Source organism: Vigna umbellata, chromosome 8, assembly GCF_029865625.1.
Source record: "Vigna umbellata cultivar VRB3 chromosome 8, Vumbellata_1.0, whole genome shotgun sequence".
Lineage (NCBI taxonomy): Eukaryota > Viridiplantae > Streptophyta > Magnoliopsida > Fabales > Fabaceae > Vigna > Vigna umbellata.
In genome coordinates, this window is record NC_142172.1 from 17,298,320 (window position 1) to 17,326,053 (window position 27,734).

The 27,734-nt window shown below is 31.6% G+C and overlaps 2 protein-coding genes across 5 annotated transcripts; both read left to right on the forward strand.

Annotated features, from left to right (window-relative positions):
* The first annotated feature begins 440 nt into the window (after positions 1–440).
* Positions 441–1,613, forward strand: LOC148194151 (uncharacterized). Its single transcript, XM_088097622.1, has one exon. The coding sequence runs from the start codon at positions 947–949 to the stop codon at positions 1,475–1,477; it is 531 nt and encodes a 176-aa protein (XP_087953748.1). The 5' UTR covers positions 441–946; the 3' UTR covers positions 1,478–1,613.
* A 20,438-nt stretch (positions 1,614–22,051) lies between these two features.
* Positions 22,052–27,016, forward strand: LOC148194152 (E3 ubiquitin-protein ligase RHF2A-like). 4 transcript variants are annotated; one of them, XM_088097330.1, is made up of 10 exons: positions 22,052–22,176; positions 22,267–22,351; positions 23,386–23,520; positions 23,634–23,680; positions 24,886–24,948; positions 25,031–25,130; positions 25,234–25,592; positions 25,681–25,785; positions 25,868–26,226; positions 26,619–27,016. In XM_088097330.1, the coding sequence occupies exons 2-9, from the start codon at positions 22,346–22,348 to the stop codon at positions 26,172–26,174; spliced, it is 1,122 nt and encodes a 373-aa protein (XP_087953456.1). In that variant the 5' UTR covers positions 22,052–22,176; positions 22,267–22,345; the 3' UTR covers positions 26,175–26,226; positions 26,619–27,016. The 4 variants fall into 4 exon arrangements, with proteins under 4 accessions (XP_087953456.1, XP_087953459.1, XP_087953458.1 ...); XM_088097333.1 differs by having other exon boundaries at positions 25,868–26,130; XM_088097332.1 differs by having other exon boundaries at positions 25,684–25,785.
* Positions 27,017–27,734: the final 718 nt, after the last annotated feature.

Consider the following 27,734-nt stretch of genomic DNA (forward strand, 5'->3'; position numbering starts at 1 on the left):
GAACAAACTTCGTACTCTAAAACAAAAACAAAAGAATATTATCCAATTAAAATAATTTCAACATTTTATTTTATAATATATATATATATATATATATATATATATATATATATATATATATATATATATATAATATATATTTATATGCGTGTAAGAGAAAATTAAAAAAGATCGGAGACAAGACCTTCTAAACTATGAAATAGTATCTGTCTGTGTGGAGTTGGACCGGACCAACAACATGGTGGTAAATGTTTATGAGATATTACAATTTTATAACATTATTTTATAATACAATAATAATGTGTGATGTACATGCCGAAAAACATTTTGTAGTTATATTGGGAAGGTATAAGTGAGCAAAATGAGTTATATTTTTTGAATAAATATATAATGTTTATATAGACAGCTTAGAGTTAGAAATTAAGGTAGTTGAGAATAGAAGTGGTTGGATGAAACATAATAAAGTCAAAAGTAAATGGAAGAAATAGAAGAGCAGCAGCCATAGTTAGTTTTGTTGACACAGAGTGTTGAGCTGCCATTGCCTACATCATTCTATTTCTAGATTAACACCTATTTCCATCAAATTCCACCCATTCCAAACCCTAAAAAAATCACCCTCAATTAACACCTTCTTTCTCTTCTACCCTATATTTTGCTTAATTATCTCCTAAAATTCAATTTCCCATGAAAAACCAAATTTGGCTTTTTCCCATAAAACTTCCTAAACTCACCCTCTGTCCCCTTGTCTCCATGGCCAACTACAAACAAAAATATAAAGCCTTTCTTTCATAGAACCTTTTTCTTCCTTCTTTCTTCAAACTTCTAAAGAAAAATCCCTCTGGGTTTTATCGTTAGAATCCGATTCGGCGAAGAAAGAAGGATAAAACACAAAAACCAAAATTTATACAACTAATAACTGATTCCGTTACCCACTTGCAAAACGGTTATGTCACTTCTCTCCAAAAGTATTCTTATCCGACCAGCCGTGTCTCACCGGAGGAGGCCATTTCTCAGTCAGACCGACCCAGGGACGCGCTTGGGGGAGGTGGTGGGTGGCACCGCCGCCGTGTGCTGCTGCTTCTCGTTCGGGCTGGCCAACATGGTGTATCTCGCCGTGTACAAGTTGCCGGCGAGCCTTTGCCAGAAGATGCTGCAGCGGAAGCGACAGCGGCGGCTGCAGAGCTTGAGGGAGAGGCTGGAGGCGGCGGCCACCGTGCACGTGCGGCGGTGCACGTGCGGGTGCTGCGACGACATCATGGGCGCGGGGCGCGTGTACCCGCTCTGCGTCGACGACGGCGTAGACGTGGCGGCGATGCGGCAGCCGAGCGAGGCGGAGAATGACGCAGAGTTGTTGGAGCTGGAGAAAATGATGTGGGAGAGGTTTCGTGGGATGGGGTTTTGGAGAAGCCCTTCTCAGATAGATCGAAACGTTGTTGGTGCATCTGCTTCTGCTCCCAATCTTCAGGTTCTTATGTGAATTGATGATTCCTTGGTTCAACCATGTAACATGAAAATATTAGTTAGTGGGGTGTTTCTTGGTTTTTGGAATTATCCTCAAGTGTTCATCTTCTTTTTTTTATTACATGAACACAATTATCATTTTCTCTCTTCAACCCTTCCATTTGCTTCAAAAGTTATCAACATCGAATGGATTAGGTTTCTCAATCTAAATATTAAGAAATAACAATATCAAATAAAATAATAATAATTAGTATGTTTCTTAGGTTGAAGTTAAGGTTTCATAATTAAATTTATGTATTCACATTACATAGAAGACGAGTAATGTCTATTTATTTTACTCACCCTACAATAAAATTTTTATCTTACTTAATAAATATATGTTTTAAAAATACTTAAAAATATTTTAAAATTTATAGACATTGATGATATCCTCAAATATTTAAACAAATATTTTAAAATTTTTTGAAATAAAATCTAAACAAAATTATAAAAAATAAATAAAACATAATATAAATTAAATTAAATATAAATAAAAATTTAATTTTAATTAAATGTAATCTAATAAAATATAAATTAATTGCAATTATAATTAAATTTAACTTAATAAAATATAAATTAAATTTTAATTTTAATTTTTTTGCTGGTAATAGTATATTCACATTCAACCCGTTTATAAATGAATATCAAAATATCTTCTACATGTGGGTAAAATTATTTATCGCAAATTTTATATGTAGTAGATTTTATCCATGGACATCTACGAATAGGGATATTTTTGTCATCTCTACATTCACTACTGCAAAACAATGAAATAACAACATGATATAACATTGTTTATCATAAAAACGATGTAGTTGATTGCTTGATGAAAATTTTATAATTATTGGAAACTACGTTACATCACTTTTTAGTATAACCTATGTAGTATACTATTTAAAAATAAAAATAAAAAACATGTTTAAACATATTTTCTTTTCTTTTTTTAAATTAAACTAGATATTACATCGGTTCACCATGATAACTAATATAATATCTCTAGTATTCTTCCAGATGCGGTTTCCCTCACTTTGTCTACATCGTTTTCATGATCCTTCCACTTAGTTGCTTTCCTCCTCCATTTGTGCCTTCATTTACCTTCTTTTTTACCTCACACATTCCTCCTCTTTGTTGTTAGAGTATGGTGTACTCCTTCCTCCGCATCGCCACACCGCCTCATAGATCCAGTCATGTAGCCAAGGAGTTTTGGGTTTTCAATTGTTTTGCACACTAGTCTAAGGAGGTTGTTCTACAAAAGTCCTTATTCTTGTTGTCAGTGCTTGCTTGTCCATATCATTTGTTGTCGCCGCCCTCCTTTGGGTTGTTGGGGACTCCACTAAGGGTTTCTCTACTTGTATTGGTGGTGTCACAAAAACCCTCAATCCCGTCATCCTACTTTCGTCGCTTTCCCTTCCGTCCCATTTGTTGTTGTCACCCTCCCCTTGGTTGTTGGGGGCTCCATTATGGGTTGTTCTACCCGTATTAGTTGTCTCCAGTTCAAGAGTTGATTAAGGTTTCGTCTAATTTGTTTCAAGCTTGTCATTTATTTGGATGCAACAATCTTTAGCATTCTCAATGGTGTTATACCTTTGTATGTAAACATGTTAGATTTGTTTGAAATAATTTAGGATAATGTTGAATATTGTAGTTATTCAACTTTGGATGATGAGAGTACAATCTAAATTTATATTTTGCATTTAACTTATGTTTTGTGAAATCAACCTAAACCATGTGAATTTGTATCAATGCATGTATCTAAATGAATTAATTGTCAACACAGAAAATATATATGGTTTCATTGAGTCTCAAATTATACAAAGGTCTGGGAATAAATCAATGCACTCTTAAACTTACATTCAACTGTGGATTGATGCATCTAGGAAAATAATTTACATTGCCCCTTATATTCATACATAAGTTAAACTCACTCACTTTAGTTATTATCTTACAAATTTCAAATCACTAATTAAAATCTTTATTTAATAAGTCTTATTGACAATTGATAATTATGTGTCTCATGAACCATATTGTCGTGTGATTTTGTTTATTACACAATAAGTCAAGCAAAAGAATTGAAAACTTTAATATAGAGGTATATGTGTTAATTACAAAAGTAACGGGTTTTATTATGATTATGTTGTAAATTACTAATGACTTCTCTTTTTAGTGCTATTAATGTTAACGTTGTCTTAGATGGTAAATCCATTTATCTTCATCTCATCTTAATTGGATTTAAACTATGGTATGTAGTTTGCATTGAATTTATGTATTATCAATTAAATTCTCTTAGTTCTTCATATATTAATTACACAAATTTTATATATTAGTGCAATAAGTAACATGGAAGCTTTGAGTGTGAAACTACATTATGCATTAGATGTGGACCATAGTTCATGCTAACATTGTTGATTCATGAGCTGATGTAAGAGTTTCTTTAAGTATTGATGTTTAGCTTTACTTCCTATAACATAATTATAATATATATATATATATATATATATATATATATATATATATATATATATATATATATATATATATATTTCATATTTCAGGGTTTTTGAGAATGTGAACCATTGGAAACACACGTACTTAAAGAAATTCGCATGAAATGGGCAATATATTTTTTTAGGTGTAAAAATTAGTTTCATAGGCATTAGGAATGTTTTATTTTGGATGTTTAAGTATTTTGATGCCTTAAATTTACCATAATATGCTTTAGTAATTTATTGTACCTTATGAAAAGTATTGATGTTTAAGTATCATTACAAAATATCACATATTTGAATTGTCTGTAATCTAGAATGTATTAGTCTTTTGCATGAAATGGATTATAGAAACAAATGTCATATAAAAAAGAAAAAATAGTACATATTACATTGATTGTGACCTTAACCGATGTAATATATATGTATTGAGTTTTTAAAGAAATAACAACATTAACCTAAATCAATGTAATTGAACTTCTCTTATTAGTGATTCTTTCTCCATTAAAGCGACTTGATCTGAATCGATGTTATATTTATATGATTACATCGGTTTACCACTGATGTAATAGGTCTTACACTTATTACATCAATGTCATAATCGATATAATATGCTCCAAAAAAATCGATATAATATATTTTTTTATACTAGTAATTAATAATTAAAAGTAACTAATACATAAATTAAAATATTATTCTAGAAGTTAAATAAGTCAACTTTAGTAAACTAATTAGTTTTAGTCCGTAATGTAAATACATAGTTTATATATTCTCTTTCCAATTATTTATTTATACATTTCTATAACCAATGTTAGTAAAATAACTTTTGTCAATCAATTTTATTTATTTTATTTTGTAAGTAATGATTGGTAAGTTTATTTTTCAAATTATTTTATTTTTGGTTCTCTCTTGTTAATAAAATTACCCCCAACATGTCATATATTATAGTCTGGGATATCAAGTTTTGTAAATAGAAAAAGATATGGTTGGAAAAGAGAAACAATGTTATGGAAAGCATTTGCCTCTCGTATGTGCAACAAATCTTGTAATTTAAGATAGGTAAGGAGAAAGAGATAGAAAGATGAGAAAAAAGATATGTAAAATATGTTGAAAAAGCTTATTCTATAAAATAATAATATTCTCTTGTCTTATACGGTGGTCCTATATTTATTCTTTGTCTCCTCCAAGTTACTTTTGCCACACAAAAATTGAGCCACACATTCTTAATGCATGCAAAAGCCTATTAACTTCAGGGTCCTTCTGAGCCAATTCAAGAAATTTACAAACAATGTTTCATTATATTGAAATATCTTAAATTATATACATACGTATTATACAAACAGATAGTAATCACTTTATTATATATTCAACTATTAGTACAATATGATCAATTTTAAAAATACATACTAAAGTTTAAAATAAAAAATATCTTCAAAAGAATTTTATATTAATTTAGTCCTTATTAAATGTATTTTTTCATGGCAACATTAAATGGAAACGACAGTAGTTAATGAACTTAACACGTGGCAGGAGTGTTTTTTCAGATTTCTACGAGTTTGAGGTTGACACTTGTTACTGCCATACGCATGTTATAATTACCTCTCTCTGCTGAACTTGTTCACCATTTCTGATAGCAGTTGCCACGTTGGTCATCACATATATATCGAATAACATTTGTTATCATTAGACCATCATTCTAAGAACCACGAAGTTCATCTTCAAGTTCAATTGCTTTAGTGTCTTAACTATTTTCTAGTTCATTAGAACCATGATGTTTTTCAAAACCCATTTCTGGAGAGTCAGATTTACGATTCGATTGATGAAGTAGTTTTTTTTCTTAAATTAGTGGTATTAGATTTTATAAATATAAATGTGAATGAGAAGGAGAAATTGTGATTTAATATATAGGAATAGAAATTTAATGAGAATTAAAAAGGAGATGCATGATTGAATGGTATGAGTGAGAGGGAGCAGGTATTTAATTGATGCATGTGGGAAAAGAGTCGTAGTCCTATATAGATAGGAGTGTGTAGTGGTCCAAAACAATGACAGTAGCAGTGTTTGAGTGAGTTTGAAATTGAACATAAGAGTAGGGTTGTGTCAGTGCCTCTTCTCAGAAATTATTTCACACTCTAAGCTATAAGACATTTGGGATGATGGTGATGCTCACACCACCCAAAACCACTTCACTTTCACTTTCTACAATCTTTTCCACCTTCAAAACCCTTTGGACAATATAACTCACATAATCCATTCAACTTTTATATATATATATATATATATATTATTGTTTATTTTAATCGGATATGCTTACTTGAAATATTTGTTAGAAAGATTTTCGATAAAAAAATCATATTAATTATATTATTATACTTGTATTATACTTATATGAACTAGTCACTAAAAGTAACTATCAATTCTTGTATCACTCATTGATTTATCAAAGGAATCAGATGTGAGCCATACAGATAAAAGAAGGGTTAAATATGTTTTTAGTCTCTAAACTATTGGTCGTTTCTGATTTTCGTCCCTCTTTCAAAGTAAGGTACAATTTGGTCCTCATTCTTTTCAAAACGTTCGTTTTAGTCCTCGAAAACTAAACACTGTTTAAAAATTTGGTCCTCATTTAGCAACAAATGAGGACTAAAACCAAAATTCCGAGGACTAAAACGAACGTTTCGAAAAGAATGAGGATCAAATTGTACCTTATTTTGAAAGAGGGACGAAAACCAAAAACAGCCAATAGTTTAGGGACTAAAAACATATTTAACCCATAAAAGAATGACACAAACCAAAAACAAGAATTTGAAATTTCAAATACTCTTGTTTACTTATTGTAATATATGATATTCTTTAATACATTATACTTTTAGCAAACTACATCCAAATATATCATCTACAATATATTTTTTCAGTTTTGTCTAAAAAAAAATGACTTTCAATAAAATAGGTAGAGTCTTTAAAAAGCTTAACATCATCAAGATACAATGAAATGCATGTTTGGTAATTAGCAATTGAGTTTACTTTTATAAAGACATGATTTCAATAAATCGTATTAATAGTCTTACTTTGAATGATTGAAGAAATGAGCATCATCATAATTTATTTCTTTGGCTAGTGTGTGTTAATGATCTCAATAGTAATTTTAGAACCACTCTTGACAATATTTTGTACTCCTTTGCTATGGTTGTCTATTAAGGATGAAATTTTTTACTTCCCAATTCCTTACAACTACTTTTGTAATTCCTTACAACTACTTTTGTACTTGTTTTATTTTGATGGATTGTGAAGGCTCAGTCATAGTTAATTTTCACAAATTCTTCTATAAGGTGGTGTCCACCGTATTAATCTCATAAGTCTTTTATTGTTCTCTTAAATGTTTTACAAGTTAAAACAAATTAATGTAAAAAAAATGACTCTATAGTAATAAGATACATAATGTACCTTTTGTGTGCTAACAAAAATTTCCTCTAAATCACACCTTGAATGTAAATTTTGATATTGATCATCGTGCATACAATTATCATTTATCTAGTTACATTTAGTGGATGATTTCAAACCAATCTTAATAATAATTATTCACGATGTTTACTTGTACCAAAAACCTTTTTACTTATATTTGTTGATATCTATTGCATTCCATTTAACCAATACTTTGAACTTAATATTGTTTCATTTCCATCCATCCATGTATGTACTCATTCTTATAACATTGATTAAATGACACCATAAAACATTTAAAAGAGAAAAATTAACCAAGAAACAAAAAACAACTTTTACACGAATTTCAAATCTTCGTAGCAAATAAGAGTAGAATGAACTATAAATAAGTTTAAGTTTTGAGAAAGCACCAAAAGTTTTAAAATATTTTTAAGTTTAACCATTTTCATTGATGTATCTAGTTTGGAAATGAAGTGAAATAATTATTTTTAAAGAACTTCTTGATTATATCTTTTAATTCTTTAAGGGAAAGACAATAAAGAAAACTCTAGGAAAAATAAAATGCTTCCTCTCTTAAAAAAATATTATCCATTTTAATGTTAAAAGAGGAAATAGTCACAACAGTACTTTTCAAAACATAACATAATTAAATGAAATTACTAAAATGAAAGATAATTAAATATGTGATAAATCCTAATAATTTCTTAAGTTTCATAAAGTGTTATTTAAATTTTTTATTATATTAATAAAAATCACTTTAATTTTTTAAAATCACTTTAAGTTAAAGATAAATACATAGAATCCTAATAACTTTTTAAGATATTTCCATTTTGAAATCAAATAAATTTTTATCTTGAAAAGGCAAAAGTGTGTCTCTGATATTAATTTAAATTAAAGAAATGCATGTGGTGGATGGTTTGTAAGTGAGACATAAAGATATGATTAAAGGATGAAATATACAATTCAAGTAATTAAATTGAAATTCACAATTAATCACATTACATCTTTGCACATAAAATTGACCCATTGTACATATAAAATTTTAATTTTATATATTAAATTTACAAAAGTTTAGATCTTTTCCGAAAATAGATACACTTTGGATTAGAAAGATATTTTTTCAGGTCAATTTCTTCTTCTCTCTTTATTATACAGAAAACATATGTTTTACTCAACTAAATACAATCAAAAGAATAATTTTTTCTCATCATAAATTTTGAACATATAAAACCACATGATTCATTCATAGAAGAATAATGAAATAATAAATTTGACAACGACTTTTTTTTCTTTAAATTACTTACTCATTTTGATAATTTCTTTAAAATATCTTTTTGTATAAAACCTATCTTTCTTATACTATTATTCCATATGACACTACTTGAAAACTACTATAACATCATATCTCTCTATCACATTTATCCTTATGCATGTTATTGCATAGTGATTTTTCTTTATTCGAGTAAAGTTTTTTTTGTATTCACTTATTTACTTAGAGATGATGGATAAAAGTTGATATGTAGCAATTGAATTAATTTTTCTCAGGGTCTAAGTTTGACTAATTTATTATTTAAGCTTAAAAAGCTTATAAATAACAAGTTAACTATTTAAACCTTTATTAAAAAAAACTTCATTTTTCTTAAACAATTTCCTTTATACTCTCTCTAGATTTTTGAGTTAATAGTTCATGCTTTTTAATGTATGAACCTATCATAGTGAAGCTAATAAATAATAGAATATAACCATTCAATTATAATTTTTTGTTCAAAGTAAGTTCCTCCCACCCTCCTCCTTTTCCCTAGATTATTCACAAGAAGGATAGTTTGCATTTCTAAGCTATGTGCTTATATGTATAGACTGATAATTAAATATTATTGGAGTTTTGTTAATAAACTTTTTATATTTGAATATTATTATAATATCATGAATGGTGAATTGAAATTTACTAGTATTCATTTTATATTAGAATATAAGGGTTTGAATGATAAATTGGATATATGAATGTATGACTTATTGTGTAATTAATGAGGTCTATTATGGGATGTAAAATTTAAAATATATGATGTAAATTTTGTATGATAAAAAAAATTATGATTGTAGTTAGAATATATAAGAATAAGAATATATTTAGTATGTTCTAATATACATGAATGAAAATTATGAAAATTGAAGTTATTATCCTAGTATCATATATGAATCGGTGTTTGAATTTATGTATTAAGTATTGTAATTTATAATATAAATATTTAATTTTTCTAATGGTTTAAGTTATATAAAATAAAATAACATGTGATAAGAAGTTATATTTGATAAAAAAGTTGTAGTGATATTATATTACCTTTTGTTGTGTAATGTGATATGATGTGACTTTAACAATGGTGTTTTAACATAAGTATAAGTATATATATATATATATATATATATATATGTATATATATATATATATATATATATATATATATATGATAAATTTTAGAGTGTTAATTATAAGGTGATATGATGTGTCATTATCTTTCAATAATATAAATAAGTTAATTTAAAGAAATTATATACGAAGCTATTAAAAATTTCCAAATATAATTTATAATAGTAGAATATATATATATATATATATATATATATATATATATATATATATATATATATATATATATAAAAAGCAAGATCATTACGAGATATTATATTGAAAAAAAAAATGTGATAGATTTTTTACATTAACGAATGAAACTTGAAACCAAATATTTTACTCTACGTCTCAACTTCACCTCTTCCTAGTACATGCACTACAAAAAAGAAGGGCATTACCGAAGGTCAGAAGCCCTCGGAAACAGCCCAAAACCGTCGGTAAAAGGTAATTACCGAAGGATTATCGACGGCCAAAGAGCCCTCGGTAAATCCCTTGTCGTTAACATTTACCGAGGGCTTTCGCCCTTCGGTAATTACCGAGGGTCAAAAGCCTTCGGTAATTACCGAGGGCCAAAAGCCTTCGGTAATTACCGAGGGCCAAAAGCCTTCGGTAAATTTTGAAGGGCGAAAAAAAAAACAGGGCGTTGGGCTGCTGCAGAATGTGATGCATATATATTTATATATTCTGGGTGATTGATATGTGTAGCATCCAATACAAAAGCTACTTGGTTGGTGTACCTTTTTCACTTTTAACTAGAACCGCTGGGGCAAACGCATATGCAACAAAATTTGCAACCTCTCCTGCAATCACTATACATTAAACCATACAGAAACAGGTTCTGCAAGAAATCAGATGAAGAAAAAATGACCATGACAAACAAATATTTGCATCTAGCTAATAATAAAGCATGTAAAACATGAAATCCGGGTTCCACTACACAATGTAAAACGAGTCAGTTGATCCTAACTTACCAGATTCAAAAAATTTATTAAAAATAAAATCCAATTAACTCCAGACAATTAATTGATAAAATCAAAACCAATTATTAATACAAGACAAAAGGTAAAAGAAAATCTAGAATCTAGCAGCCCCGTCCTGCCATGTTAAAAAACAAAGTTTTAAGCATAAAAACAAAATTAAAACAACACTGAAAGCTTACTTGTGGTCATTCCCACCCACCAGAGTGGCTCCAAGAGATAATAATACCCACAAAAACCTGCAAAATGGCAAAGAAAACAAAATCATGTATAACCAATTGGTTGACTTTATGAGCAAACCACTGTTGAAGATGGTGGCATCCAACAATACTAGCTCTCAGCCCACCATTTTTATCAAATTCAACATATTTTATGTTTTAATTTATCTTAATGTAAACAAAAACAAGTCTTTATAACTCATTTTTTCTCTTTTTATGACCAATTTAATCATTATACAGTATCTATGATATTTGCATTTAATTACTAATTATTTTAAAGTCCTGAAAAAGATTGTTATAACTTTACTTGTTCCTAATTAGTAACGACCAATAGCAGACCAGCATCAAACAAAAAATAGCTATCCAAGAAGAAAATAAGTTGTACAGTTTAACAAGCTCCATCGAAAATGTATTCAAACAACAAATTCTAGTGCAGCAACAAGTCCAATCCACGTTTAAAAATTGAATACATCAAGAGCAACACCAAATAAAATTGTCACTGCATTGTTCACTCATAAATCTCACTTTTGTTGGTTCTTTCAGTTCTTTGTAATCATTGCTGTTATGATGCAGACTTTGAAGTTTAAAGCCAACCACTAGAAGCTTAAACCAGTAACAATTTTGACAATAAAGTGCAGTAACAGATTTCAAACCAACATTGGCCATTTTTGCAGCATCCACTAAGTCCCCTCCTAGCCAACCCAGCTTGTGCTAAAATCTCTTCAGCACCAAGAGTGATCTGAACCCAGTCTTCCAAGGTTTCACAGCTCCATCAAACAAGCCCATCTGATATCAAGATCATCCATCTGCACAAAACAAACAGAATAAAGCATCAAGGCTCCATAACGAACCCAAAAATCCATCAAATTTAGTGCATTCAACCCAAGAACACATCCCCAATTTCCAAATCCGTTTTCATCCTACCATCCGAATCGAAGATCAACAACAACTGTACCTTTCATCGACCTCCATTCGATGAACCCGTCGTTGATACTGTCACGCTTCAGACGTTGCCGATGCATCTCGGATCACCATCGTGCCTCCCCTCCACCCTGAATCTCCCTCGCCGCCGTCGCTCCAGAGCCGCCATCTTCCCCGCGCCACCAATTTCGCAAAAGCAGAAACACGAAACACACAGAAAGCACACCCTCGCGAGAGTCATCTAATCGCGATCTTATCCCCTTCGCAGACCGACAGAGCCACCACGAAAGAAGCCGTAGCGCGTCTCGCTACCTCCATCACCATCGCAATGCTATTCGCTCCAGATCTACCAGCCTTCACTAGACAGTGAGACTCTCGTTGCCGCCGTATTCCGGACATCTCCCACGAACCCCGAAACCTGGGTCAACGAACCCAGCCGCAAAACCCCCAAATCGGCGTCAACCAACCCAACCGCAGAACCACCAAACCGGCCTCAGCGAACCTAGGCGTAGAACCCCCAAACCGTCGTCTTCAATCCCAGCCAAAGAATCCCCAAACCATTGTCAATCAACCAACCCTCACTTATCCCAGAATCGCTCAATATTGGAGGGCACAATGGAGGGCACCAGCAGAATAGGGAAGGGAAGGGGGAAACTTCAGAGAAGAGAACAAAGGGGGAGGGAAATTGAAAAATTTGGGGAAAGCGACGAAGCGTGAAGAAAATGAAATTGGGGAACCAAAATCCAGACTTAAATTAGCGCGAGAACGTTGTCGACGGCTTAAAAGCCTTCGGTAATCATCTCAATACCGAGGGCTTCAAAGCCTTCGGTAATATGCCGTCGGTAAATCGTGCTTTTCCAGTAGTGATGCTCACGAGAGACCTCTCCTTAAGTTCACATCATTAAGGTGATTATTGTAAAAGAGAAAATAAACACACACAAACCAACGAAAATAGAAGGGTAAGCTAATATTATTAAAGAAATTCCCATTTTACTTTCAAACCAAAACAACCTAAGCATATAGATAGATTCTAGACTTAATCATCTAGATACATGTATTATTGTAGAATTATGACGGGTTGGGTAATTGTGGTGACCTCTACTGCTCTGTAAAGACATTTTCAACGAGGTTAGTCCATTAACGCCTTAGGTCAAGGTAAACTCCCTAGACCAAGACTTTCTGCTACTCTCATCACATGTCTCACCTCTCTCTACCTAAGAATGGGTGACCATTAGAGTGTCAGGATAATTCCCAAGACTAAGCTCCTACAATAACACATACACTACTAGGCACCACCATGGAAACTTTTCACGAGAGTCATGAAATTTCGTCCATCTACCATGCACATGATCAAGACAAAATCATCATAACCATCATATCATGATGAAAATGAATACTAATACATTTACATTCAAATTACATTCCATGAGCATCACCAAACTAATAAGAATCAGACATAAAAATACACTACCACTCACCTCAAATAGAGCACTTAAAAACACAACAAGTACCAAAGACATGATAATAGGGCGCACTCAATTCCAGCTTATTGCGCTCGACACCACAGCTCATGTGAGATCTCTCACCTAGCGAGCCTATCTTCTCGCCCAACGCCCAAAGCTCTATGGAGTTTCAACGCTCAACGCTTTGGAGCCTAATAGCTCATTATTTTGGCAGCGTTGAGCACCACACGGGACCGCTCAATGCTATACCAGATGACAACAACTTCGAATTTGACTTGATTGCACCTAAGACCTATCCAAATGACCAAAATTAGTATCATTGATCCTAGAATGAATTCACAAACATGTTTATACTAAAAAAAGGATACCATTTTGATATTTGGCAAGAATTTAGTTGCACTAACTCATACCAACACTCCAAAAGCTAACATATCATATATGACACATTACTAACCATATTTCTGTCAACTGAGAGTCTAAAAAATATTTAAAAAGCCTAGAAACAGACCTTAAACTTTAGGTTTTCCCAACCCTTATCTCAAAAATATCGTCTATCAAAACTCTATTTTTAGACTAAAACTAACTTATAATAACTCTACCTATTTGTTACTTCCCAATTCAACACCAGATTTTTGGTTAACTAAGGTCCTAGACAAGTTTTGATTGGCCTAAAAACAAACCCCAACATCAGTTATTTCTCCAAAGTCGCTCTTCTATAAATCCACCTACCAAATTAAACTCCAAAATCGCTCATTTTTTACTACTTTCAGTTCAATTTTCATTTTATCTAATTAAACTCCAATTAACAATATCAAAATCCAAACAATTATTAATTCACGAGCATACACAGTAATATTCATAAATAAGCAAACCTTCACTCATCAAGATACAAACATCACTCGAAAATCATCTCAATTCGTAATAGATTCAACCAAGCATCAATCTCACAATCTATCAAACATAAATACATAGTTCTTTACACAAAATTAAAGCAAATATTATATTCCCTTACCTGTTTAAAGACCAATGACTCTATAGAACCCTTAGACAGCTCTTACAGATCAAAGAATACCAATTGCACTTACAAACAACAAAGTCATGATCATGGTTACACCATTAGAACTACTGACCAATAAAAATTCTTATAGAAGACTCAAAAGACATAAAAACACTACAACTCGAATGCAAAAGAAACAAGACAAACTAAAGAAAAAGAGTAGAAACTAACTTACTCTTTTGGAGAAACTGATTGGATAGACTTGAAGATCTTGTCGTTATGATCACTCCGACAGTTTTAATCTTCAAATAAATTAACGCAGAAGAAAAACTCCTATAAAAAAGTATTTTTTTTTTAAAAAAAGTAGTTTTTAAAAAAATTGTGTTTTAAATAATAAAACTCATTTATAATAAAATTATTTATATTTAAATCATTTAATATTAAAATAATTGAGTCTCATTATTTTTAAACTATTTTTACTTTTAACATACCATGTTCTAAGTCTTTACCTTAGGATATATTTCGTGTTTGAATTATTTGTTATAAACTAAGTTGAGTTCAAATTAAATACAATTAAAAAGAAAACAACTCGTTCAAATTTTAAGTTATAAGTAAATTTAATATCTAACTTAACATGAAAAAAATGGTCAAATATAAGTTGTGGCGAAAATAATGGTACAATGAACCTTTTGTTTATTTGACTTTTTAACACATCTGAAATGACACTTTTGTCTCACCGTAAGTCAATATTGTTATAAATTTTTATAACTTAAAAGCATCATTAAAATATTAAACATCTATACATACGTATATAAAATTGTTTTTCTATTTTATGTACACATTTGTTTTTTAATTTTATCTTTTAAATATATTTTTTAAATTAAAATAATTATTTTTTATTTTACTCTTTAAATCACTGTTTTTTTAATTTAATTATATTTTTATTTTGACATTTTCTTAAACATAACCATTTTCTTAATTATAATATACAAAATAAATAAAAACTATTTATAATAATATTATAAAAATTATTTGTATTTACAATAAAATTATAAAATTTATTTTTATGAATATGTTTTCACCAGAAGTTATAAAGGTGATTGTTGGCATTGAAATATTTTTTATCATTAAAACTCAAGTTTTTATTATACTGCAATAATTATTTTATCTAGAATTTCTTATAAATAATTGTGTTTTATATTTATAGTTTAATTAAGTTTCCAATTTATAATAAATTTAATTATTCTAAAAAAAATTTATTAATTTTCTTTATTTATTGAGATCCAAATTTGTAATTAAGATTTTAGTGTTTAATTTTTATGTTATTTTAGTTTTTTATTATCTTCTTCTTGTTTAATTGTTTATATATGTTAATAAACATGAGATTTTAGGATTAATTTAAAATGATATTAAAAATAACAAGTAGTTTTTATTGTTTTAAAAACATGTTGAATGAGAAGATTAGTTGTACTTGTAATAACCTAGAAAATAAAGTATTAGAAATGATTAGATATATTAAAATAATAAGGTCGAATATTTTATTTTAAAATAATTCAATAATATAAATAGAATTTTCTAAACTCGTCTTATTACATAAAATACCGTTTATTTCTCTAAAATTCTTTCTCTTTGCTTTCTCTCACATCTCTCTAACATTTCTCATCCCTTGATCATCTTTTTGATGATCAGGAAGTTCCTAGGAGATCACAGTTGAGTTATCTCCACATATAGCCGATCAATTTCAAGAATAGAGCAAGTAAGTTTCGACTCCTTTTTTCCTTTCATTCCAAATTTGTTTTAGAAGAATCTGGTACTGTTGCATGTGTAATCATGCCTCTCCTACTCGTTCTTGGTTCATCTAGAGTTCTAAGGACTCTGTCCATTTTCAATTTAGTGTTTCATAGGTTTGTCTAGGTATTCCTTGTTGTTCAAGTAATTGACGTAGCATTCTTTTTGAGTTGGGGCTGTTTCTTTTGAGGTAAGGAAAGCTAGTCGTTGTCTTAGTTGTGTTTGTATTATAAATTGGTATTCCTATTATTTCTAGACTTTTTTTATGAAATTGGTGTGATTAGGTAAATGTTACGTATGTTAAATTGATGTTTTGATAATATGATTGTTGATTATAATTGGTATGATGAAATGATGATGTTGTATATTGTTATAATTGTGTGTGATAAGAATTTTTTATTGTTTGAAACAAAATTCAAGTGGTTGTTGGAAGTATTGGTTAAGTTACTTAGGTTTCAAGCTTAAAAAAGGGAGTTTTGGTTAGTGAAATTTAGAAATAGGTATGAAAGTGTTATGGTCACTAATTTGGTACTGTCATTAGGTAAAATGGAACTTGTTAGGAGGGCTAGATGGATGAAAATTGTATGCAACAAAAACGATAGTTCATAGTTGATGTTTTCAAATGCTTTTGGTGTAAAAAAAGAGCTTTTAGTAGTAAAATATTGAGGTAAATGATATACATTGTTTTAGAAGGTTAGAGGTTTGTTATTACACTTATTATGACTTGTCTAGGTGTTAAAACTAGTAAAATTTGTTATGAAAGTGTAAATGGCTTCATAGATTGAGTTTTTAGTCCAATTTAGATGTTTTAAGGATTGGAAATGGAAAGTATGATAGCTGGGATGAAACTAATGTTTTGGAGAGTGCTAGCAAGTGTCTTTAGACTTGTTTATGCAAGTTGTAAACTACTATGAAGGTTTAAAAGTGTAGAATTGAAATTGGGTAGCTTGTAGGAGTGAATTTGGGTTTTAAAGGGTCAAGTTGAGTTACAGTAGGGTTTTCTAAGTTTTCTCAAGGTCTGGAGGGTCCTAAAGGTCTTTAAAAGTTGGGGGTAAAGTGTTCAAAGTGTGAAAATTGAGTCTTGATCTTATTGATGGCGCCTGAGCGCCCATTTCCAGAGGCGCCAGCGTTAAGCGCCATCCCCTGGACGTTGAGTGCTACTGGGAACCACTGCACCAAGTTTCAAGGGAGGGGGAGGGGGAAAGTGGGTTTTAGGGTTCTGGATATCATTTTTGAACGTTCTTTAGGTCATTTTGGGGGTTTTGGACCCTTCCGGAGCTGGTGGTGAGTGTTTCAAAGTTGTTTTCCTTACCTAAATGTGAGTATCAAGAAGCCATGAAGAAATTGTGTTATTGTGTGATTTCCGATGACTTGTAAGTGTGTTTCTAATTCTTTAATGTATGATCAATAGTTTCATGTATTGGTATACTATGTGAATGTGAAGTGATCGTAATGGTTTCAAAGGTATATAAATGAGTTCCAAGGAGGAACTTCTTGGTGTTGGTTTCAAGTATCATTAGTATGAATGTAAGGAGCTTAGTCTTGGGGATTATCTTGACACTCTAATGGTTTTTCATTCTCAAGTAGAGAAGATTGACACATATGGTGAGAGTAGCAGGAGATCTTAGTCTTGGGTGCTTTCAATATGATCCAAGGCGTGGAACAGACTAACCTTGTGAGTGTGGTAAGGTGAAACCCATTGACAATAACTTTGTAAAGCAGTAGAAGCCACCACGAGTGCACAACCCACCATAGCTTGACATTCATTCTAAGTTCGAATAGTCCATTCATAATAAGTGTCATACATAAAGTGTTTGATGACTGTGTAGTGATATGTTTGTTGTATGTAACATGTTTAACTGAGTTTATATATATATATATATATATATATATATATATATATATATATATATATATATATATATATATATATATATATCATTCTTTAATTGTAAACTAGCTAACCCTTTTATTTGTGCTTGTGTTTGTATGTTGTTGTGTTCTTTTCTTTGTTATGATCATCTTATGGGTGTGAGTAGAGTGTGATGAGGTTCCCTTGGAGCAGGTACTTGATGGAAAAGATGTTGTCGTTTAGTTTTCTTTAGATTAATTTTGTAAATAGTTTTGGTTAACTCGGTTGTATATAAAATTTAATTTTATAATTATTTTTGGATGACTGGAAATTCCACTTTATAATACTATCTACAACAGATTTATCTTATTAAATCATATGATTATTATATAGTTAAATGCTATATTTTGGGATATTACATTACTTTTAATATATTTCATGTCATTATCTATTATTATTCAATATATTTTTAATAAAATTTATTTATTATTTTATCTAATATTATTTTATATCAATTACAAAACTCATGTTCATAAAAAAAGATATATGAATAAGATAAGATGACAAAATATAAATGATATTATTCAAATACGGAAAATGTTAAAAAAAAAGAAGACTAATTGAAAAATATACTTTTTTTTAACATTTCATAAACTAAAAAATTATTAATAATATAATTAAAAATATCTAAATTTATAAGTGATTTAAAACTTAGTTAAGCTATATTTTTATATTAATACTATTATATAATATTTTCATGTCAATTTTACATTATCAAGTTAATAATAGTTTAAAAAATAATTGCCTAAAAATAAAATAAAAAAATTAAGTACATAAAAGAAATAATCCCTTCATTAATGATACAAATATTAATATGTAGGCTTAATACCCTATTTTGTCCCCAGTTTCGCTTGACAATGTCAAATTAGTCCATCCTTTAAAAAGTGCTTTCATTACATCCTTACTTAATAAAATTTATATCAATGAAATCCCTTCCATTAAATCCGTACAAACGGCTTTAATTATTTCTCTCTCTCTTCTATTAACGTCGTTTGTACGGATTTAACAGAAGAGATTTCATTGATATAAATTTTATTAAGTAAGGACGTAATTGACGCACTTTTTAAAGGATGGACTAATTTGACATTGTCGAGCGAAACTGGGGACAAAATAGGGTATTAAGCCTAATATATATTACATATGTATCAGTGATGGTAATGTCATTTATTCATATATTTAATAATAAATTTCATGATTAACTTTAAGATACGTCATTCTGACAAGTACGTTAAGATTTTATATTAACAATTGACTAACTGTCAGAACTAGTAAAATAAACGCATGTGCCAACGTAGTGGATTACATGTATCAAGAGGGGGGTTCGACACTCAGATGGTGGAAAGCAAGTGTTAGCAGCTGAGTGGACGTTCATTTTGACGTTGGAAGAAAAACTCTAAGTTTTCAAACTTCACGCCACTCTCTGCATGCCCTTCTTCCCCAGAATTCTGAAATCTCCTCCTTCTCTCTACATCTCCTTCATCTTCTCTCTAAGAAAGCCTCATCGTTTCTTCCTCCGATCATCACTCAGGCACCATTTCTACTCCTTCGGTGTCAAGAGCTGTAGTTTGAACCGATCGGTTTCGAGTTTTGAGCTGGTAAGTTCTTCTCTTCACTCAGCCGTGCGGTTTTCTTTACATGCAAACCAAGTTCTGGTTTCATGAGTTGATCGTTCTTCTAAAAACAGAGGTTCTGATAGTATTTTGATTTTACTTGGTTTAGTTTGGAAAGTTGTTGAGCGTTGAGGGTAGAAGGACTTGTTGTGGTGTGAACTGTATTCTGCCTGTGAACGTGCGGTCACGCTCAGAGGTAAGGGAAGCTTATATAACTTAATTTGTATGTTGCTTGGATTGCATGTACGTTCGTTGAGTTCTGAATTAAAATATGATTGTTGCTATGTTTTGATTGTATGAAGTATGAAGTATTTACTATGATATGAATGTATGAAATTATGAAGATAAATGTTGAGAAATGAGTTGAGATAAATAATTCTAAGTATGAAATTCCCTATGATAACGTATGTTCGTTACTGAATGGTCTTTGACCATTCGGTTTTTCTCGGGGACTCGTTTAGAACTGGATTCTTTCATTTGGAAGGAATTTATGTTGAGAACGAGCGTCTTCGTCTAGTACAAATTGTGTACAGGCGTTCCACCAAGGATATTCTTTCCTTGGCATTTTGATATAAATTTAAGTATGTCTATATGTAGTAGTATGTTCGTTCGTTCTCGAACATTAATTAAATAATATCTTATATCTACCAAGCATTCGTACGAGTTAGTGCTAGGTCGTTCATCAAGCGATCGTACTATTTACTCATAGGTCTTTCACCAAGCGATCGTACTATTTACTCATTAGGTCTTTCATAAAGCGTTCGTACGATTTAGTGCTAGGTCTTTCACCAAGCGCTCGTACTATTTAGTGCTGGGTCTTACACCAAGCGCTCCTTCTCTTTTCTATAATCTACCTTGATGAAACTAGCGTTCGTCCAAACTCTATGGTGTTCACTCTCTACCATGCTCGGTCTTCGACTAGCATTCGGTTTTCTTTAGGATAAATTTATAAATAAGCTAAGTATTTATAAGCGTTTGGTTTCTTCATATGATTCTTTTAAGTACTATTATTTGAATGTCTTATAGTGTCTGTTTCCATTGGTTTCGACCTAGAGTCTTAGTACTTGTTTTAGGTTTTAAGGTGTTCAGTCTAAACGCTCATGGGTTAGTTCATCAAATTGACTCACTTTGTAAATAACGTTCAATCCTTTTAATCTTGAGAAATATTATTGAACTCGGTCTCTTCCGATCCCGATGGTAATTCTCTCTCGGTTTTGATCTGTTCTGGAACTGGAAACCTCTCCATCTCAGTCCAAGTGTTCGGTCTCGTTAAGGGTTAAAGTTTTACGTTCGGTATTTGGTATCCTAAGGGATCTTCGTTAAAATTGAAGTTGAAAATGAAAGATGATGGAATATGATGTAGATGAAATGAGTATGATTATGAACGAGTATTCCGGGGAAGAATATCTCATGAATGGATATTGGAATTTGGTAAAGTATGAATGTGGGCATGCTAAGCTGGCGGTTCATCCTGATGTTCCGTGATTACTCGTCCTCACGTAGAGGAGGATAAGTCATGTGTGGGAATGGCATGAGGTCCTAGTCCTTATGGTTAATTTGGACAGATAGGACTAACCTCGGGTGGCAGCTGTTGAGGGTATCCCAGTTACTACATCATCCGGGTGCACGAACGTCATAGCTACACAAAATTCATACAGTCCGGACAGTCAGAGTCTAGTATTAGGCTTTGCATGAAAGAGTTAATGAATTATCTTGTTTGGTTGAATCGTGTGAAATATATGTTGATACATGAATTAAATTGCATAAGCTTACCCTATGTTTTTTGTCTTGTCTGTTTTGTACGTTCGGTTGTCTTTCTGTTGCAATCCATGTGGATGTGAGCAGAAGGAGACGAGCTGCCGGAAGAAGCGTTGGAAGAAGAAAACTTAGTCGAGGTAGAAGTTAAGACCGAACCATAGAACCGTTCAGTCAGTATATTAGGTTAGTTTTAAGATGATCATTCGATCATCTTTTCCTTCTTCTTTTGTAGGACCGTTCGGTATAGCCCTTTTGTAAACCGTTCGGTTGGAGTTTGCTTATGTTGTTCATTTTTAAATTTCTTGTCTCTGTAAGGCCGTTCGGCCACGAGTGTACATTAAAAAAATGGCTTTTTAAGTATATGTTTGAATAACCACTCAATTAATTCTGACCTTTAAAATCTGATTAACAAATTATGGAAAAAAAAATAGAAACAACTATTTATTGGTTTAAATATGAATTGTGAATTAAAATCAACTATAAAATAATTGAATTTAATCCGAAAACTTTGTTAGAGAGAAGTGAAGTGACAGAAAAACCATAAAAACAAGAAAATAAAAACGGTAGAATCAGACACTATTGTGAGGCCGAGAAAGCCTGAAAAAGTGAGCCTTTTATTCATAAGGTGTAGGGTCTTTTTCCCAAAACACGCATAATTGTTTTGGTAGACAAATCCACAGACCCACCAAACATCCAACAAGGTAAACGGTAACTGTCATCCTTTTCTTTCCCTTCGTTTTTTCTTCATCACCTAATCACAATCTCTTGCATTCTCTGTTTTCTGATTTCAGGGTTTCATCCTCTGTTCTCTGGGCGTCTTTCCTCCGTTTCTTGGGCCCTTTTTCTTTTCTGGGCCTTTGCCTATTCTCGATGGAGGTAATTGATTGAATCTTGCCATGTTTTGATCAAATTTAGTGTCTTTTTTTCTCTTTCGTGATTCCTTGTGCAATATCAGTTGTAAAGATTGGTGCTTTTTAATCTGTGGTTGGTTGGATTTACCCCCTTTTGGTGATCCTTTGCTTTGATATGTTATTGGAAAATGTTTCTGTTTCTTTTTCTGTTCTTGGATTTTGTTGTGATCTCACCTGATTCTTTTACTTTTAATTTTGATAATTATGGAAGTTAATCAAATGTGCATCCATTTATTGCTGGCAAAACATGATCGAACATGTTCCGGAAGGATAGGTATTTGATAGTTGGGAGAGGGAAAACTGATTATTGTTTGAAGTTATTTGCTCAATCTGTGGAAGTCTTTTTCTCGAAGAATTCCTAAAGCTTATTTGGGTGCATAGGGCCGATGACAACTGCGTTTATTTTCATGGTTGATAATAAAGACCAAGGTTTTAAATTGTGGTCGTGGTTTCATCGTGATTCTTTGACATTGAGGGAAATTGCAGACAAATTCAGCCGCATTTGCAGTTGTGACAAGCCCAGATACATAGATGTACTGGACAAAATTGTTGTTACCAACCATTTTCTAAAACCTTCTGCACATGAAATTGCAATTGTGGCTGCAACATAAAGAACTTTAGGGTCTCGCTCTCAGTTTTCCACAACATCAAGGATTGTGAGGAAATTGCATCAACGACAACAATCAAAAACCTTCTTAATAATATGTGTGATGTTTTTGTTCTTGTTGTTTTGCTTTTAGTTTAAAAAGTATGTGCAAGGGAATTCTTTGGTAACTTTCTACTGTAAGGTTTTTATAATTTGTGCTGAGGGTTGTGGTTGCTACAATTCAGAGCGAGGGATTATGCATTTTGGTATTATCACTGCATCATTTCCTTGTTTATCTATCCTTGGATTTATAGATATTGGGGAGTAACCTGGATTTTATGTTTACTTATTGAGATTGTTTATAGTGACTCAAATATATTTCATCTTGACTCTGAGAACTCTGAAATATACAGGTTCCGGAAATGGGAGGCAAGACTGAAACCCATTTGACATCAGCAGCAGCCTTTGTGGAAGGGGGGATTCAAGAAGCATGTGATGATTCTTGTAGCATATGCCTTGAGAATTTTAGCAAAAGTGATCCTGCAACTGTAATGTGCAGCTTTTGTGCTTTCTTTTATTATTTTCACAAATAGAATTATGAGCAAAGATGGCTTTATTTGAAAAGCATTTGTTTACTTATTTCCCCTGTCTTTCTTTCCAGGTCACTAATTGCAAGCATGACTTCCATCTGCAGTGCATTCTTGAATGGTACATTTTAATATTTTTCATGTGTTTTTCATAAAACGTAGCTGTTTAATTTAATTTTAAGCTCTATATTCTCATAGAGAAATATATTATGCTTGTCATTTTGGTTCCTTAATATTAAAATTGCTTCTAGTTTTCAGCATTAACAAGTTTTCACTCATGAAAAGTTAGAACTCGGAGTCATTTGTATAAATTGTATTTCTGAAAGACCTGGGTGGGGGATGGGGCAAGGGGGCCAAAAACTGGGCATGGGAAGGGATAATTGGCCCACAAATGTGATCACGACAAGTTCTCTTTGCACTTGATTATATTGTCTATTTTGACTGGAAAATCAATGGACTGCCCATTTTTCTAGTCTAATTCTTACTCACCTGTATGCTACAATTCAATCAGAATTGAACTGTTCCTGACGGCTGACATTATCTGTTGAATTGGTGTGGTGTTACGAGCTTCTGTTTCATTGTCACATGATGACAGTTTGTGATGTTGCTACATCATCACCAAATTGAATTTTTAAGGGATAAAGAGACTACCAAGGTATCCGAACTGTAGGCTGAGGCTTCTTGGTGTGAGGGTTGACATTTGGAAACAGAACAATAAATTTCATTGCTAGGTCACAAGGTGGTGTAACAATCGTGTTGTCATAAGAGCTTTAACTGATGCTGCAATATAGTAAATATATTCAATATATTTATGCTAGAAAAGACATTCCTTGAGAAGTTTGAAAAGATTTAATTATTCATCATCAATGTATGACTCAGAAATTTTCAGATGTGTTATTTTTTAATTACTGAAGAATGCACCTATATATTCTCACTCATTTGGTGATATGAAAGTCTACATATCTTGAAAACAAATTGTGTTGACTCCAGTTGAATTTCTTAACTGTGAATTGCTTCTCGTTTTAGTTCAATGATTGGTTCAGTTTTCAGAATATTGGTCTGACTATTAATCGCACAAATATTCTTACTCCTTTTCGACACATTCTATAATTTGGGAATTCATGGATTTAAATTCTTTAGAATTTTCCATATAGTACAAATATCAGGAATTCCTATGCATTATGGTGTCAACCTTAGAGTCGGAGTAGGTGGGATTTTGCCAAAACTTTAACCTTAATTTTTAGACAAAGTGCTAACTCCCAACAAAGTTTACAGCACTAGCAGCTCTAAATAAAACAAAATGCCCTATGTGTTGTTTGTATGCAGGTGTCAGAGAAGTTCTCAATGCCCTATGTGTTGGCAAGCTATCAGCTTGAAGGATGCTACCAGGTTGTTAAGGATTTTTCTTCCTGTGGCCTACTGTATAATTCATTTCATGATCATATTCTTACAACTCTATGAACCATGACAGTCAAGAACTGCTCGAGGCAGTAGAGCAGGAGAGGAGCTTGAGGGATATCCCATCCAGAAATGCTTCAATTTTTCATCTTTCGCAGCTTGAATTTCAGCAGGTCAGTGTATCTGTGAATTTTCATTTTGTTGTCCTACGTCTTAACTGTTAGCACATCTTGTTTCCACCATCTATACATGCTAGAAATTTTCTTACTTGTGCAGTTACCAATGCGTGAGTCTGATATTGAAGAGCGAATCCTTCGACATTTAGCTGCTGCAGCATCAATGAGGAGAGCACACCATCTTGGTCGGAGGGAAAGTCAACGAACTAGGTCATCTGGTCATGGCAATGCACACTCCTTAGTGTACTCAACTCATCCTAGAGCACCTCCATCAGCTACTGGAGCGGGAAATGAACCAGCTGCAATTCCTGCAGGAAATCCATCTTCTCCTCTTATATTTGATGGAACACAACAATCATCACCACAGCAGATGCCCCTATTACAAACTCGGAGTTCTTCTTTTACTTCTGGCTCTACAGTCGCAACAACAAATCTTCAAGGAGTTCACTCTAATGATGGGTAGTTAGACCTTAATATTTATTTTCTTGTGGTCATTATTGGTGTGCGATCATGTGAAGTTATACATTGTATATTTACGTGTTTGTAGAAGCTTTGCCTCTCATTCCTTGCCTGCAAGCCATGATGAACCAGAGCCATCAGAACAATCATTCTCAGATTCTCTCCTTTCCAAATTTAATGCAGTATCCATGAGGTACAGTTTCACCAAAACCATGTGTTTGCAAATTCTATATGTTGTTAGGTTGACTCATCCAATGATTTTTCTTATGGCAAAGATACAAAGAATCAATTTCAAAGGGCACAAGGGGATGGAAGGAGAGGCTGTTCTCTCCTAATTCTTCTGTGTCAGAACTTGGTTCTGAAGTTAGGAGAGAATTGAATGCCAAAATTGCTAGTGTGTCCCGATTGATTGAGCGCCTCGAAACAGCAAGAGAAAATAAGAGCGCTGCAGGCACTTCTGTATCAAATCATTCCATCGCAGAGACCAGCAACAACCAAAACAATGCGGAAGTTCACGGAGAGAACTCTTTTCCTGGCAGTAATACTTCTGCTACTTTTTCTGTTTCCCCAGATTCAAAGTGAGCTCTAGTTTACTTCTGTGCATGCATCTTTGCTCAGCATATCATGTTTGAAGGTGAGCCTTGATCTTAGTTTACACTTTTTTGCCTCACAACACAACAGAATCAATGGAGATTTCATCCATTTGTTGACTAAGTTTTAGAGGTTAATAATTTCTGTCAACTATCTGTGTCAAATATTTTACAGAGTCCAGATTCTGTACTAAGTTTGTTTAATTGTCTTTCTGCCAAGCCTACAAAATACACTGATGTCAGTATATTAAAAGTTGATCAACCAATTGAAAATGATCATTACTATAACTTCAAGATAGTTTTTTGGTAGAAGTTAACTAGTTCATTCATGGTGATTAATGATTGAAAGACAGTACTTTTTACACTAATGGTTGTGTTTTTGTATGTATCAGATATCATTTCTCAAGTGAGTGTTTTTTGTATTTTTTTTTTTCAGGCAAAGCACTTGCTCAGATATGACATGGTGAGGAATATATGGTGATGGAAGTTATTGGCTGAGTAAGAAAATAGGATCTGAAGCAAAAGTTTATGCTTTTATGTAAATATATTATATGCGGGGAACTGTAGGAAGTAAGTGTTTAAGGTATAAACCAAGGGAGAAAGTGTTATGAGATTTCTCCAATCTTAGGTATATTATCATATATGTTCATAATATGTCCTTCAAATTACTTTTTGGAGTCAAGGGAAAAATAGATATCAAGATGGCAACCTGAATTCTTGGTGTTTCTGCTACTTTAAGCTCAAAGCTTTGTTTTGAAATTCACGTTGGTGAAAACTTCAACCTATCATACTGTTAATGAATTAAAAGTAAAATCTGGTGATTGCTGTTCTAAAGTTGTGGCCATTCTGGAATGTTGATATTTATCACCTTTTATTTTAAATCTTTTGATCAACAAAATGCACTGCTTATTTTGTTTAGTTCTTAAGTTTTGGTCAATATCAGGGTTTTTTTTGGTCAATATTATTTCTTAATTTAATTAGTGTTTTCTTTGAAAAAAAGAGTTTTGTTTTAATTAATGTGAAACATGATTTTTTTTTTTTACATAAATCGAAGTTAGCAACACCTATCAAAGATAAACACTACAAAAACTATTTTCTTTCGCTCATGCTAGTTGAGTTATTTTTTTACAACAATAATAATAATAAGATTACCATAAGTAAATTTTTTAATTGGTGTTCATGTTATTTTTTAATTAATATTAACTAGACACTTCTTATCATTATATTATTATTTTGGGTTAAATATGTTTTTGATTTTTTAATTTTAGTAAAAATTAGAGATAGTTTTTTTAAAATTTTAGTTAATTTATTTTTTTAATTTTAAAAATACGTGAATTTAATTTTTTTAGTTAAATTTTGTTTTAACGTTTTAAACTGTTTTAATTAAAAGATTAATTTTTATTTTTATTTATAGATAAAGGACGGAAACATATTTAACTATTTTAATATTAATATTATTGTTAATTTTTTTTTTTAGGTTAAGATTTTTATTTTTAACTTTGGTATAATATTACATGGTATTGAGAACTTAAGCAATTTGAGCCTCTAATTT

Excerpts from the sequence above, each read along its gene's own strand:
- LOC148194151 (XM_088097622.1), top strand. The coding sequence starts at position 947 with ATGTCACTTCTCTCCAAAAGTATTCTTATCCGACCAGCCGTGTCTCAC.
- LOC148194152 (XM_088097330.1), top strand. Across the intron at positions 25,131-25,233 it reads CGCAGCTTGAATTTCAGCAG|TTACCAATGCGTGAGTCTGA; the intron begins GTCAGTGTATCT and ends TTACTTGTGCAG. Across the intron at positions 25,786-25,867 it reads TTTAATGCAGTATCCATGAG|ATACAAAGAATCAATTTCAA; the intron begins GTACAGTTTCAC and ends CTTATGGCAAAG.